Below are 14,440 nucleotides of genomic sequence, written 5' to 3' on the forward strand. Positions count from 1 at the left end.
TCTAAACACTTCACAAAATTCATTGAACTCAAAGTGTTTGATGAAATTTTTCAATGAACTTCGTGATGATAATTTCGCACCAACTTCACACCATACATCCTTGCATTGAAATTGAGGCAATTTTGACATGGATATAACATGAGGTACGCAAGGGCCTCCGTTCTTTGCTACATAGTCTACACACCATGCCTATTTTTGTATGAAAAATTGATGTGTTTGAGCATTATTTATTAATTATGGGTTATTAATGTATTTCATGATTTTCATTGTAGTAAAATATGATATCAAAAATGAAAAGTATTTTCAAATGAGGAGAAAAATGGACAAAGATAGGAGATTTTTCAAGTTCTAGCTACAGCTATATATATATATTACACCAATTTTAGCGTAAAACTTCATTTGGTATAATTTTTGAAAATTTTCAATATTTCTATTTTGCCATTCATTTTATGTTGCACAAATTTGAATTCCTATTATATTCTTTTTAATATTAACAATTTAACTTTGTTTAACTTTATTTTATTTTAAATGTTATTTTTAATTAATATTTATTTTTAAATTATAATAAAGTAATAAATAATAACTATAAAATATATTAAAATAAATTTACTCATTAAAACTTGAAAGTTACGAATTTGATAAATAAAAATCAATAAATAATTATTTATCATATATAACTTTTTTGTAAGTTGGGCGTAATTAGGCTTGGGCGCCAAAACAAAATCAAAAACCAACCCACTCCAACTCTTAAAATGAATTAAACCAAACCAAATCGATTTGGTACGATTCCATTCCGTTAGTTGATTTAGACTTTTAGTTCAAATTGAATTTTTTTTAAAAATTGTCCGAGTTTTCAGCCCACTTAGTTACAAGGAATCAAATAACTAAAGAACTTTATATTATAAAAACCATTGACTAATAAATAAAATTGAGACAGATGAACGAAAAGTTTAAAATATTTATTACTATTTTGTACATTATGTAGTCTAACTATTTGAATAAGAAAAAAAAGTTAAGTATAATATAATGAGTTTGCAAAAGGAAATTTTTAGTGTTATTATTTACTGGCAAAATCATAGATTAGAGGGAATTGAGATATAGTTACGAAATTAGAGCTTATCTTTTTATTTTTATTTTTCTTAAGAAAAAAGGTAAACATGTCAGTGGATTGGGTCGATTCGATTAGCCGACGATTTGAGACTTGAAATCATGACTGAACAGATCAACTATGATTTTGTTTTTTTTTTTTAAAAATCAAATCAAACCAATAACCTGTGTCAAATTGACGCGAATCGGTTTAGTTTAATTGATTTGGCCATTTTCATTTTTTTTTCCTAGGCCCGGGTGTAACTTTCTTTAATTGTGTATTTTTTAATTTATTAAAATTATTTATTTTAAAGATAAAGGTAAAGGTAAACCCATCATTTTTAGTTGTGAATATATATATATATATATATATTTTGTTAATTGATTTTTTGATCGTTAGAGATAAAGTGGGTCACATCGAAAGAAATTAAAAAATGATGATTGGAATAATAAAATAATGGTCAAAAAATTGATATTACTTTCATTAAAATTTCTACTAACATGCTCAAGTTAATCAAGATAAATGTAAAATTGTTCACGTAGACTAGACGAAAGATCGAGAACAAATGAGTAGAAGGGGCAACACTTCAAATGGAGAACCACCGCTTTTATTATATTTTTTTGCCCTATAAAAGGGGGAATGGCAGGGTGACGTGCATGTATTCGCCTAACCCAACAGCACACGTCGCTCAAAGTCGCTTGGCAATTTCACCTTTTTCTTACTTTTCTAGATTTTCTGCACTTAATCACGAAGGTTCGATTCATAGCCCTTTACACATAGGTATATGATGTATTTAAGTGTATCAGTGTCTTAGATATGATGTATTTACTGTTTTCTGATCGATATTTGGTTCTTTACTATCATTTTTATTGATTAGATAGAAAATAGAGAAGAGATATGGGTAGCTCTGGATTTTCATGGAAATTGAAAGATCACCCAAAATTGCCAAAGGGAAAAATCATAGCAGTTGTGGTTTTGGATGGATGGGGTGAGGCCAATCCCAATCAGTACAACTGCATTCACGTCGCCAAGACTCCCACCATGGATTCACTGAAAAAGGTAATTTTGATTATTGACTTACTTTTTAGAGTATAAATGGGATTCACTTTTTTATTGTGGCGTTTATTGATGAAGGGTGCGCCTGACAAATGGAGATTGGTGAAGGCGCACGGTAAAGCAGTGGGGCTGCCCACAGACGATGACATGGGCAACAGTGAAGTTGGTCACAATGCTCTTGGCGCTGGCCGTATTTTCGCACAAGGGTGAGATACATATATTTTTCTTTCCTATTCCGTTACTAAAATCTGAAAACTAAAATTTTAAACATTGGCTTAGTTAGATTTGATTTATATTGATTTGTGCTATATTGCAAATACCCATAGTTTTGACCGTGTTCAAGATGATTCGAATTTTGAAATGCTTGTATCCAGTGCAATCAACGCTGAAAACATTTTCTAATAACAAAAGGTTTTACTTCTAACTAGTTTTCTATATGGCATAATGCGTGGCGATGCGTGGAGGCCAAGCTACGGGCTACGCGAGCTTAGACGTAAAAAAGCGTAAAAGGCATTTTCTTATTTTAATATTATTTTAATTTTTAATAAATCAAAAAATTATATAATAATAAAAAATAATACTTACTAAATATTTAAAACAGATTCATAGGAACGTTATATATTTTTTCAAAAGTTTCCTACAAAAAGATAAGTTTCAAATTTAAATACAAAATAGTAAATAAATAGTTTAGGAATTTAAATATTATCTAACTCTTTATCGGACTCCAATTCAATATCCTCTTCTTCATCTAATTCGTCCTCTGTGTCTTCCAATACAAGTGGTTGTTTTAAATTAGGGCAAAATAAAGAAATTAGCCATTGATAATTTTTTAACAACACAAAATTAAAAAAAAAAATAATAATAATAACAAAAGGATGGCGCACATAATTGTGCCTAAGCACACATAATTTTGGCCGAGCATCACGCTTAGGCGACGCCTTTTAGAACTCTTCTTCTAACCAATTGGTGGAGCATTAAATCATAAGACATGCAAAGTATTGTTTGAAAGTTTAATCTAATCAGCACTATTTTGATCAAGAGGTTGTAGAAGAATGGAGTAAGGGATAGTGTGCTCTTCATGTAGTCACACACACTCTCTCGTTCCGGCTAAGACAATTTTTGCATTTTCATTTTATTTGTGGCGTCTGTGTCAATGAACAATCATTTTGTTGGAATGTGGAAGCGGAATTGTCCAGTAATTAAAAAATTTCTTTAATTCAATAAACAAGATCGTTTAGATGTTCATATGTATATTATATTAAAAATAAAGGATTCGAATTTTTACCTAAACTCGATGATAAGTTCTTGAATTTATTCTGAATCACGAACTTCCAACTTTTTAATTTCAAGAACTTGATGCTTCAAACTTTCAAGTCTTCTATTATATTCTCGAAAGTCAAGACTACACAAGTGGGTTGATACCTTCTTTTAATTAAATCAAGAAATTAATTCTTGAACTGGACAATTGAAAAATCAAACAAAGTAATTTTCTCTCTTTTTTCTCTTTCCAAAATTTGAACACTATGGAATTATGTATTATAAATATTGTACAATTCGATAGGATGTCTAGGATCTATCTAATCTCCATTTATAGAGATAGAAGAGTTTCGATCCTTATACAATAATAATTCCACATTCAAATAGGAGTTCTAATCAAAATTCGAGTAGGAGTTTTAATTTAGGTACAAATCCAATTAGTTTACATTTAATTACATGTGCAGTCGTAGAACTCCAATTACAATTATAATTAAGTTTACAACTTTCATAGTAATTATAACCATGTACAAAACTTTATTGTAACTACAATTAAGTCCAAAACTATTATAATTACCGTAATTACGTTCCAATACTTCATGAAGCTATCATAGGGACTTGATCATACATATATTATCTAAACTCCAATAATTAGATCATGTCTAGTCGACCCTAGACTACCAAATCTAATCATTAGTCTTTGCTTTTTCCACTAAAGGCAAAAGACTGAACTGTCGTAATATATAAGATTACATAAGCCAATAAATCTGTAGTACTTTTCTCTGACTTGTCGTATATGTATTTTATCCCTGTCCGAGATCCAATAATTAGGTACGAGTATAAATGACCATTTTGCCTCTTTAATTATTCTCACTAACTTAAATTTCATTTTCTTCAACGGTCTTGTGAACTAATTACAGATGTCGAAGTTTAGCCATCGTTAAACACTGAACTCAGATTTTAACGGTTCAACTGAAAATACCTAAGTAGTCACTTTACCTATATTTTAGGGCTCCTGACACGAATTTATGTTCTATACTCCGTTCATTCTTGAGTTCTCAACTCATCGAGATATTTGACCAATCAATTTGATCTCACCCATTGATAAATCAAAGAACCATTAAAATCACGAAAAGACATACATAATCTTGTCAAGGGATTTAGATAAAATACTCGACGGTTTAGTGGTATTTAATTCTCCGCACGATAATGCTATAGAATTATATTCGACATGTGGTCCGTTCAATACACTCCAAGTGTACTAGTGTCACTTTTAACTATTTCTTTGATAACGACAAATCACAAACATGAATAGTGAATCGGTCAATACTACAACCTTCGAGTACAAGGTGCCAACCCTTGTACATTGGTTTTGAACAAATTGTTTATGATCAACATATAAGTTGTGTCACATTGTACTTCTTAACACAAGTATCCAACTTATATTACATCAAGTGGTCATAGGCATTTTAATTTGCATGCTCAATAATAAATAATGCAGTCAATATAAAACCACAACTTATAATTATTTTATCATAGCAAAATATACCATATGGGCACACAACCCAACACATTTCCCAAGTGCACAAGCTATACCTACAATTTAAAGGGAGTGGGAAATTGCTTCTTGCTTAATAAGCATGTGCCCTTAAAACGATGACCCTTTTATGTCTCCATGCAGTGCAAAACTTGTTGATCTAGCTCTTGCCTCTGGAAAAATCTATGAAGGAGACGGTTTCAAATACATTAAGGAATCTTTTGAAAATGGAACATTGCACCTCATTGGACTATTAAGTGATGGAGGTGTCCACTCTAGGCTTGATCAGCTTCAGGTATGTCTATTAATAAGCTTCATCACATATTTTTTGATCCCTTCTGATGGAAGTTTTATCTTCTTTCTGTTTTTCTTTTATGAAATTGAAACTTTGTTAACCTTACCTTGTCTCGCTATCATCTTGACATTGTTGAAAAATACTAACTTTTACATGTCATAATGGGATGCAGTTGTTACTAAAGGGAGCTAGTGAGCATGGTGCTAAAAGAATCCGTGTTCATATTCTCACTGATGGACGTGATGTTTTAGATGGCACAAGCGTAGGCTTTGTAGAAACTCTTGAAAATGATCTTGCAAAGCTGCGTGAGAAAGGTGTTGATGCCCAGATTGCTTCCGGGGGAGGTCGCATGCATGTTACAATGGATCGTTACGAGGTGAATGGATTGTATTCATTCTTTTGCAATATTCATTCTTGTAGACTATAATACCTGTTGATTAGGAATATTTTATTTTATTTCAATTTTTTTGTAACAAGGTGCTTAGGAATATTTACATATAAACTCATAAGCAAGTAATATGCAATTAGTATTCTGTGCTAGCTGCAGCATTTATGGATTACTTTGTTTGGCAGAATTGTCTACTGGATTATTGTATGTGGATTTTGGTCTCTTTGGGTGATTCATTAATGATGTGGAACAGTGGGAGAGCAAAAAGGTTCAGATAGAAGTCATTCCTAAAAAAGATGGTACATAAGCTTAACTAAATGAAAAATAGATACCCTTTAAGGAATGTAAGCTAGCTTATTGAGAATCAGAAATGGTGATTTGTGAGTTTCCTATATAGAAGTATAGGCACAGCAGTTGACTGGACATCTAGGGGTAAAGCACTGTTTCGAGGCCAAGAAGTCATATAGTGATATTTGAATTTAGAATCTGGAGAAAACTACTTGGATATCTTGAGAATTAAAAAGAGAAAGGCGAATGAACTAACTTGAGTTTTTAAGGATGAAAGTCAAGAATTGAACAAACTTTTTAATGAAAGGCATATTCGGGATTTTAAGGATCTTTGAAACTCTATTAATGATAGGAATTTGATCTATATAGAAATTTGGATCTCCAAAGTCATGGAAGCTGTAAAAAGCATAAAACAAGAAAAGCAATTGGACCTAACTGATCCCATATTAAAATATGGAATGTTTAGGCTGGATGGGTATTTCGTCATTGACAAAATTATACAACACGATCATAAAGTGTGAAAGGATGCATGATAAGTGAAAACAGACATGGTCCAACACAGATCTTACTATTGCGTAAAGGTCTTAGACAATCAATTTTAATACTAAGAGATTTTTCATGGCAATCATTACCTACTTTGAAGATTGATGGAAAAAATACATTGAAAAGAAGTAAGTATCATAGGTGGTATATGTTGATTTAGTTTTAATAAAAAAAATGGTCTCATTCTCATCTTTAAGTGCTAGAGATATGATTTTCATTATATAGGACCAGGTCAATACTATTACTAACTTTTACTAGAAAACAATCATGAGTATGATTGTATGAGATATATAGTAGGTTAAAATATAGAATTTCCAATTAGTCAGTTACTGTAGGCCTGTGTTAAGGTTCAGTTGTAAGTTCTCATGCTTTGACTTGTATGTGAATTAAGCCATCGTTTGGCCCTCATTTTGTGGAAAAATTAATCGGTAGAATAGTGTTTTTTTTGAAAAATGAGTGGTTGAAAAAGAAGGAAAAGTTTTCGATTTAAGTGTAATATTATTTTATGGAAGATTGTGTGGTTGAAAATAGGAGAGGGAAAAATGAAATGTAATGGAATGAAAATTAATGGGGGTCAAATGGGGGCTGACTCAATATGTCAATGATAAGATGCCTTTTGTACAGATTCAATTTTAGTTTATAGACTAGTAGAAGATAAATCGAAACGAAAAATTTGAAGCATTCTAGGTTATATAAGATAGATCGAAGATATGTAACATCCGTTTGCTCATTGTACGTTTAAGCAAGATGATATTGGTGAAGTAGAGGATCATGTTGTCTCAAAGAGCAAATATTTTACGAGAAGAGATTTTTAAATATTAATAAGGTAGACTTTAAAAGGATTTTACAATTGGTTGAACAAAATATAGAAGTGTTATGGGATGTCAAATGTGTGTGTAGCGCATTAGACTATAGAACTTATGCTATATGTTAGCAAGTGTGATATCACGGATTGAGAGTAAATTAAGGGGCTATCTTAGATGATTGAGGCATATCTTTCATAAACCTAAAGAATTCCTAGATTTACATTGACAAGATCAATGAAACTGCAGCATAACATGTGACAAGAATAGGTGTAGACTGAAATTAACAAGAAATTAGGTTTTCAAGAAATATTTGATTCCCTCAAACCTTTAATGGTGAAAAAGGATTCGCGTAGCCAACTTCAAGTCTGTCGAGAATAGGACTTTAGTAGTTGTACTGGTTTTGAGAACATTTCTTTTGACCAAACATGTGTTTGTATTTGATTTTGAGATTTTTTTCCATGTTTGAATGAGTCTTTCAACAGATGATGTTATTGCTGTCTTAAACATGCAGTTTCCATTTGAAAGTTTGCTTCAGCTGTTATCTCCATTTTCCTGAAGCTTGTACGTACACCCAAATTTTATTTTAGCTCACTTGCATATTTGCATTCGTTTTATTAGTTTAAAGCTTTATTCGGGCTCCATTTTAATGAGGTTTTGGGAAAAATGCATTTTTGATTAGTAATTTTTTGGAGAACGTGTGGTTAAAAAGTCAGAAAATGTTTTGGGTTTACGCGTAATAATATTTTATTAAAGAATGTGTGGTTGAAAAGAAGAAAGAGAAAAATGTATTAAAATTTTAATGGAGCCCAAACAGGGGTCCTCATAAATGTGCAATTTGCTGAATGTTTTCAGAATGATTGGAATGTTGTAAAACGAGGTTGGGATGCCCAGGTGCTAGGAGAAGCACCTCACAAGTTTAAGAATGCCGTTGAGGCTGTGAAGAAGCTGAGAGAGGCTCCTAATGCTAACGATCAGTACTTGCCTCCATTTGTTATCGTTGACGATAATGGAAAGGCTGTTGGGCCTATTTTAGATGGTGATGCTGTTGTTACATTCAACTTTCGGGCTGATCGTATGGTTATGCTAGCCAAGGCACTTGAATATGAAGACTTTGATAAATTTGATCGAGTTCGCTTCCCCAAAATTCGTTATGCGGGAATGCTTCAGTATGATGGTGAATTGAAACTTCCAAGTCATTACCTTGTTTCTCCTCCAGAGATCGACAGAACATCTGGGGAATATTTAGTGCATAATGGCATCCGTACCTTTGCTTGCAGGTGATTTTGGTTACAATCTAATTTACATTAGTCTATGTCATAACTCATGCATGCATGCTCATGTATTTCTTATTTAAATGACTGATGGGAAATTACTCATTTCGTGGCTGGATAACTAGTTTCTTACGTTCATTGCCTGATGACTTCTATGGGTGTTTCTCAATTAACTTGCGGTTACTTAGAGAAATATATGTATTAGCAGGGTTTTTAATTCCATTAAGTTTAAATCACAGTGTTATCATTTTCATTTATGAATATAGTATATCTGAAGATGTGCGGAGTTTATCTTTCGCAGCTTTTTAGATATATGTGCATTGCCTGCCAGCTAGACTAGTTTCAGTTTGACATATATTTACTTCTGTTATTTGTGTTTGTGTTGGACAGTGAAACAGTAAAATTTGGTCATGTCACCTTTTTTTGGAATGGTAACCGCTCAGGATACTTTAACCAAGAAATGGAAGAATATGTTGAAATTCCCAGTGATATTGGTATTACCTTCAATGTCCAGCCTAAGATGAAGGCCTTGGAGATAGCTGAGAAAGCTAGGGATGCCATCCTTAGCCACAAATTCGACCAGGTGATCCATTATCCATCCGTTTTTTCATTTATTCTGAATACGAACAAATGTGATATTAGAACCATTTTATTAATAAGGTTTCGTTCTTCGCAAGGTACGTGTTAACCTACCTAATGGTGATATGGTGGGACATACTGGTGACATTGAAGCAACAGTTGTTGGTTGCAAGGCTGCTGATGACGCTGTTAAGGTAATGTTGGTTCTGGAGTCATCTACTTATTCTTTTTATTCTTGATGACACTTTCCCCTAGAAATTTCACACTCTTTTTTGTGTGGACTGAAGAAGGGCAAATGGCTAGAGAGGGGAACTCTTGCATAGATGAAGATAAATTGTTTGTTAAGTGCTTATACCTTTTTTGTTGGTTGGAAGTCGTTAAGTAGCTGATGAGGTTTACTGAAGCATAACAGCTTTACTGAATAGAATATATCCCTGAAATACTTCGACCTTTTTTTCCCTTTTAGGATAAAATATGCCTACATCGGAAGAAACTACTATAATATGAAGATCTGTGAATGTTTGAGCCATGTTCATAAGCCAATTTGTTTCAAATTTTTGTTCTTGAAGAGAAACTAAAATGGCTTTCATTTTTCCTTTTTTAATACGAGTGTTCAAAATCCAATATGTTAAATCATTTTCTTTAAGCACCTTTTCTTTTTTATACAATAGGTTTTGCAACAAATGGTATGATAGGTATGATATACATCACTACAATGCTTTTTCCCTCAACATTCTAGAGAATCCTGATCTTAAGATAGTGACAGGATTTCGGGATTGAAATCTAGAAGAGAAAATAAATAGAAACTTTGGCCATCAATGACTACTTTATTTTTAAAGTCTGTTGTGCCAGTCTTTATCTTCCCTTCCAAAATACACGTGAAGCAAAACAGTTTGGTAGCAAGAGCTTCTTCTGAGTAATGTATGTTACTACATAGAATTTACAACAAAACCTTTCATTTTCTCATATTGTCTGTCTAGTGAAATGCGATTTATCCTATCCCTTTGGATTTTTTTTAGCTTCAATCAATGCTGTAATGTACGAATCTTCAATTAAATTAGAAATAGAGCCTACTTTTAGTTGAGCAAGCAAACGGCTTGTTGGTTTTGACAACCTTTAGAGAGACAAGTTATTCATACATAAATGCCTTAACATTCATGTTATACTTGCTTGATGTTTGAAATTTTGAATAGGATCTTTTGTTATGATTTATCATACTATCTTCATGAGCTTTCAACGGATCCTTTTCATAAAATTTTGATTTGCTGCACTTGAATAATACGAGTTGATCTAGATAATTGCATTGGTTGTTGCAGATGATCCTTGATGCAATAAACCAAGTGGGCGGAATATATGTTGTTACTGCAGATCATGGAAATGCAGAGGACATGGTGAAAAGGAACAAGAAAGGCGAGCCTCTTCTTGACAAGAATGGGAACGTCCAAATACTTACTTCTCACACACTGGAACCTGTAAGTTCTTCTCAATACTTCCACTTATTATTCAGGGCTGCCTGCAGGTTTTTTATGCTTTCATTGGTAATATGGGCCCCATAAATTGCACAGAATGGGAACTGTGATTCATTGCTCATTAAACTGCTCCTGGCACTCCTTGTTTAGATCATTATGTGGGCGACATTGAGTGGTGGAGTGCTTTTCGAGGAGTGTGTATTATTGTATTCACAACAGAATGTACATGTTTATACACAAGAAAAAATCTCAGGAAACAAGCATAAGGTCCTTAAGTCAATGCTAAGAATAATGAAAGTGTAGTTTCGAGTTTGACCAAATCAAACACTTCTTAGTCTCATTTCAATCATAGACAAATAATTAACCCCCTAGAATCAACGGCTAGATTTTCTGTTGATAGACAACTTGAATAACTGTCCTTTATCAAGATAATACTTCATAATCATTTCACAGTAAACAAGGTCTCCGTGTTTCCAAAGGTCTAGTGTTTGCGTGTGAATCTCCGGTGCATGTGAAAGGACAAATTCTTTAATAATCACTTGCACTGTTTAATCAGTTCAATGTTCTCAGTTGACTCACTGGCAGTCCGTATGTGATGGATAAGCTTCTTTTTTGCCAATCATTAGTTGGAATGATACCTCCTGAGATGCCTGCAGTTTTTGTAAAAGCTTTCCTTCATAATGAAGGTACCCTTTCTAATTCTTGAGCAGAATATTCTTTCAACCTTGAAAACACGTTTTGTACTGTTATAATAGTACAAGCTTTACGCTATTGGCGTCATTACTTGTTGCCCCCTGAATTTGTTCTTTATTCGGATCATGAGACACTTCGCTACCTTAATTCCCAAAAGAGGTTGAATGCTAGGCATTGTCGTTGGATCGAGTATTTGTAGGTCTACTCTTTTGTTTTGAAGCATAAAAAGGGCAGTGAAAATCAAAGCATCCGCTGCATTTCACTTTTAACCAATATGAGTGTCAAGGTCATAGGTTTTGAACGACTCAAGGAAGATTATGATTCATGTCCCGATTTCAAGGACATTTTCCTTGCATTGCAAAGTGGACAATTGGATGCTACTGATGGTTTTCGTCTAGAAGATGGTTATCTTTTTAAGTCCAATAAATTGTGCATTCCTTGGATTTCAGTACGAGACTTTATAGTTCGGTAAAGTCATGCGGGAGGCCTGGCTGGGCATTTTGAACGTGATAAGACAATCGAAGAGGTTGAATGTCAATTTTATTGGCCTCGTTTAAAGACAGTTGTAGTTAAGAGAGAGAGAGAGAGAGAGAGGAATTCCATCCTGCACCAGCACATACACCCACATATAGAAGAGGGAGAGATCGTGGAAGTCATTAAATGAAGAAAAGAAGAAATCTAGAAAAGAAATTAGGAACTTTGGAGTGCAACTCATTGGTTTAGAATCCTGTTGTATGTTTGTATTCACAATAGAAGGTAAATATTTATACTTGAGATCCCTAAATCAAGCTTTAGAATATGGACAGCCTATTTACAAGACTAAATCATACACTTTTTAGAAGAGTCTCATCCTGGTCATAGACCAACCATGGTTGCCAAAATAAATAACTGTCCCCTATCAAGATAATTCTTTTAAAAATTCTTTGACAACATACAAGTGATTCCACAGTTCCAAAGTGGGGTTTGCTTTTTGCCAGTAAATATTCGGATCATTTGAAACGACAAATTCATAGAGACTACAATCACTCTTGCACTATTAAATCGGCTAAATGCGTCCTTGGTTGACTAAGATGGCTGCTTTTGTGTGATTTGTGGTTCTTTAAGCTTCGTTTTTGTCAAACTTTAGAAGTTACTTTTTATACTGACAAAACTTAAGACAGACTTTTGAGAAAAGTAACTTTAAGCTTAGCCATACATTGTTGAGCAATGGCTGATATAAATATTTGACTTCTGTGAAGGTTCCTGTTGCAATTGGTGGTCCTGGGCTGGCACCTGGTGTGAGATTCCGCAAAGATGTTCCTGAAGGTGGACTTGCAAACATCGCTGCAACTGTTATGAACTTGCACGGATTTGAAGCACCAGAAGATTATGAGCCAACCCTGATCGAGGTTGTTGACAACTAGGCAGCTATTCGCGTATCAATTTAAAATTTTAATAGTAGGAGAAAGTGATGGTGAGATTGTGCAGTGTTTATTATCATAAATAAGTACTTAGTTTGCTTGAATGCTGTTTTTTTCTCTTTCAGCAACTTTGCATGTAAGACACTTAGGCGTCATTGAGTTGTGATTGGCAATAAAACATTTGAAGGTATTATTTAGCCTTTGTTTGGTTTAGCTAAAAATTAGATTTTTAATGGGTTAATTTCACAAATATTCACTGAAATTACGCGAAAATTACAAAACAGTCACTGAAATTTAAAACTTTCAGTAACGGTCATTTAAGTTTCGGGGCATTTTTTGAAATGGTTACTGAAGTTTAAAAACTTACAGAAATGGTCACTGAAATTTAAAAATATGTTTTCAGTTTTTTGGGCTACTTTTGCGGCAACTTTTCAGCCAATTCAGATCATCAATACTATCGAATTTTGATACCATTGAAAAGTCAACAATGTCCCCTTTAATTACCGCTTAAAATCTCTCCGCAACGATTTGACCAGAAAATCGCTGCAAAAGTCACCTAAAAACACTAAAAATGATTTTCAATTTTTTTGTGCAACTTTTGCAGCGATTTTCCGATGACTTCTAACTACCAAGACCACTAGATTGTGATATCGTTGGAAAGCCAACAATCTCTACTTCAATTACCATCCAAAATCTCCTCCAAACTCCAAAGGATTCGGCAAGGCGAAAATTTGGGCAGATTTTTTGGGCTACTTTGGAGGCAACATTCCGATAACCTTCGACCACCAATACCGCTGAATTTTGATACCGTTGAAAAGTGCACAATGTCCCCTTCAATTACAACCAAAAAATCTCTCCAAACTCCAAAGGATTTTTCAGTTTTTTGGGCGATTTTTGCGACAAATTTTTGGCAACTTCTGACCACCAGGACCCCAGGGTTTTTATACCGTTGGAAAGCCCCCAATCTCCTCTTCAATTACCATCCAAAATATCCCCATAACTCCAAAGAATTTGACCAGAATAAATCCATAAATTCAACATCCCGAATCTAGGTAGATTTTTGCCTTTTTGGGTTGCCGAATTTGTGGGTTTATTCCGGCCGAATCCTTTGAGGGAGATTTTGAATAGTAATTGAATAGGACATTGTGGATTTTTCAACGATATCAAAATCCGACTGTCTTGGTGGTCAGAAGTCACTGGAAAATCGCCACAAAAATCTCCCATAAAATCTGAAAATCTAAAATCTAAAAATTTGGGTAGATTTTCAGATTTTTTGGACGAATTTTGCGACGATTTTTCGGTCGAATCCCTTGGAGTTATGGGGAGATTTTAGGTCGTAATTGAAGATGATATTGTGGGCTTTCAAAAAGTATCAAAATTTGACGGTATCGGTAGTCGAAAGTTGCCGTAAAAGTAGCCTAAAAAACTAAAAAAGTGTGTTTAAATTTCAGTGGTCATTTTTGTAAGTTTTTAAATTTCAATGATCGTTTTTTAAAGTTTTTAAACTTCAATGACCGTTTTTGAAAGCGCTCCGAAATTTAAGTGACCGTTATTGAAAGTTTTAAACTTCAGTGACCGTTTTGTAATTTTCGCGTAAGTTTAGTGACTGTTTGTGAAACTAATCCAATTTTTAATAGATTTTGATAAAAGTTGATGAAATGTGTAGTTGAATAATTGATAAAAGTTCTGAATCTCTTAAAATATGTAGTTGAAAATGAATTTAGAGGAAAAATGAGTTCTAGTAAATGTTTTAGGGTATTTTTCCTTTAAATTA

At 33.4% G+C, this 14,440-nt stretch overlaps 1 protein-coding gene across 4 annotated transcripts; it reads left to right on the top strand.

Moving 5' to 3' along the window:
- Positions 1–1,674: 1,674 nt before the first annotated feature.
- LOC111412289 (2,3-bisphosphoglycerate-independent phosphoglycerate mutase-like) lies at positions 1,675–12,863 on the top strand. Of its 4 annotated transcripts, none has more exons than XM_023043147.1 (10): positions 1,675–1,867; positions 1,965–2,146; positions 2,222–2,349; positions 5,079–5,229; positions 5,402–5,605; positions 8,107–8,531; positions 8,916–9,108; positions 9,203–9,298; positions 10,421–10,576; positions 12,505–12,863. In XM_023043147.1, exons 2-10 carry the CDS (start codon positions 1,985–1,987, stop codon positions 12,667–12,669), a joined length of 1,680 nt encoding a protein of 559 aa, XP_022898915.1. In that variant the 5' UTR covers positions 1,675–1,867; positions 1,965–1,984; the 3' UTR covers positions 12,670–12,863. The 4 variants fall into 4 exon arrangements, with proteins under 4 accessions (XP_022898915.1, XP_022898918.1, XP_022898917.1 ...); XM_023043150.1 differs by having other exon boundaries at positions 1,969–2,146; XM_023043149.1 differs by having other exon boundaries at positions 1,675–1,840.
- Positions 12,864–14,440: the final 1,577 nt, after the last annotated feature.

This window comes from Olea europaea, chromosome 16 (assembly GCF_002742605.1).
Source record: "Olea europaea var. sylvestris chromosome 16, O_europaea_v1, whole genome shotgun sequence".
Taxonomy (NCBI): domain Eukaryota; kingdom Viridiplantae; phylum Streptophyta; class Magnoliopsida; order Lamiales; family Oleaceae; genus Olea; species Olea europaea.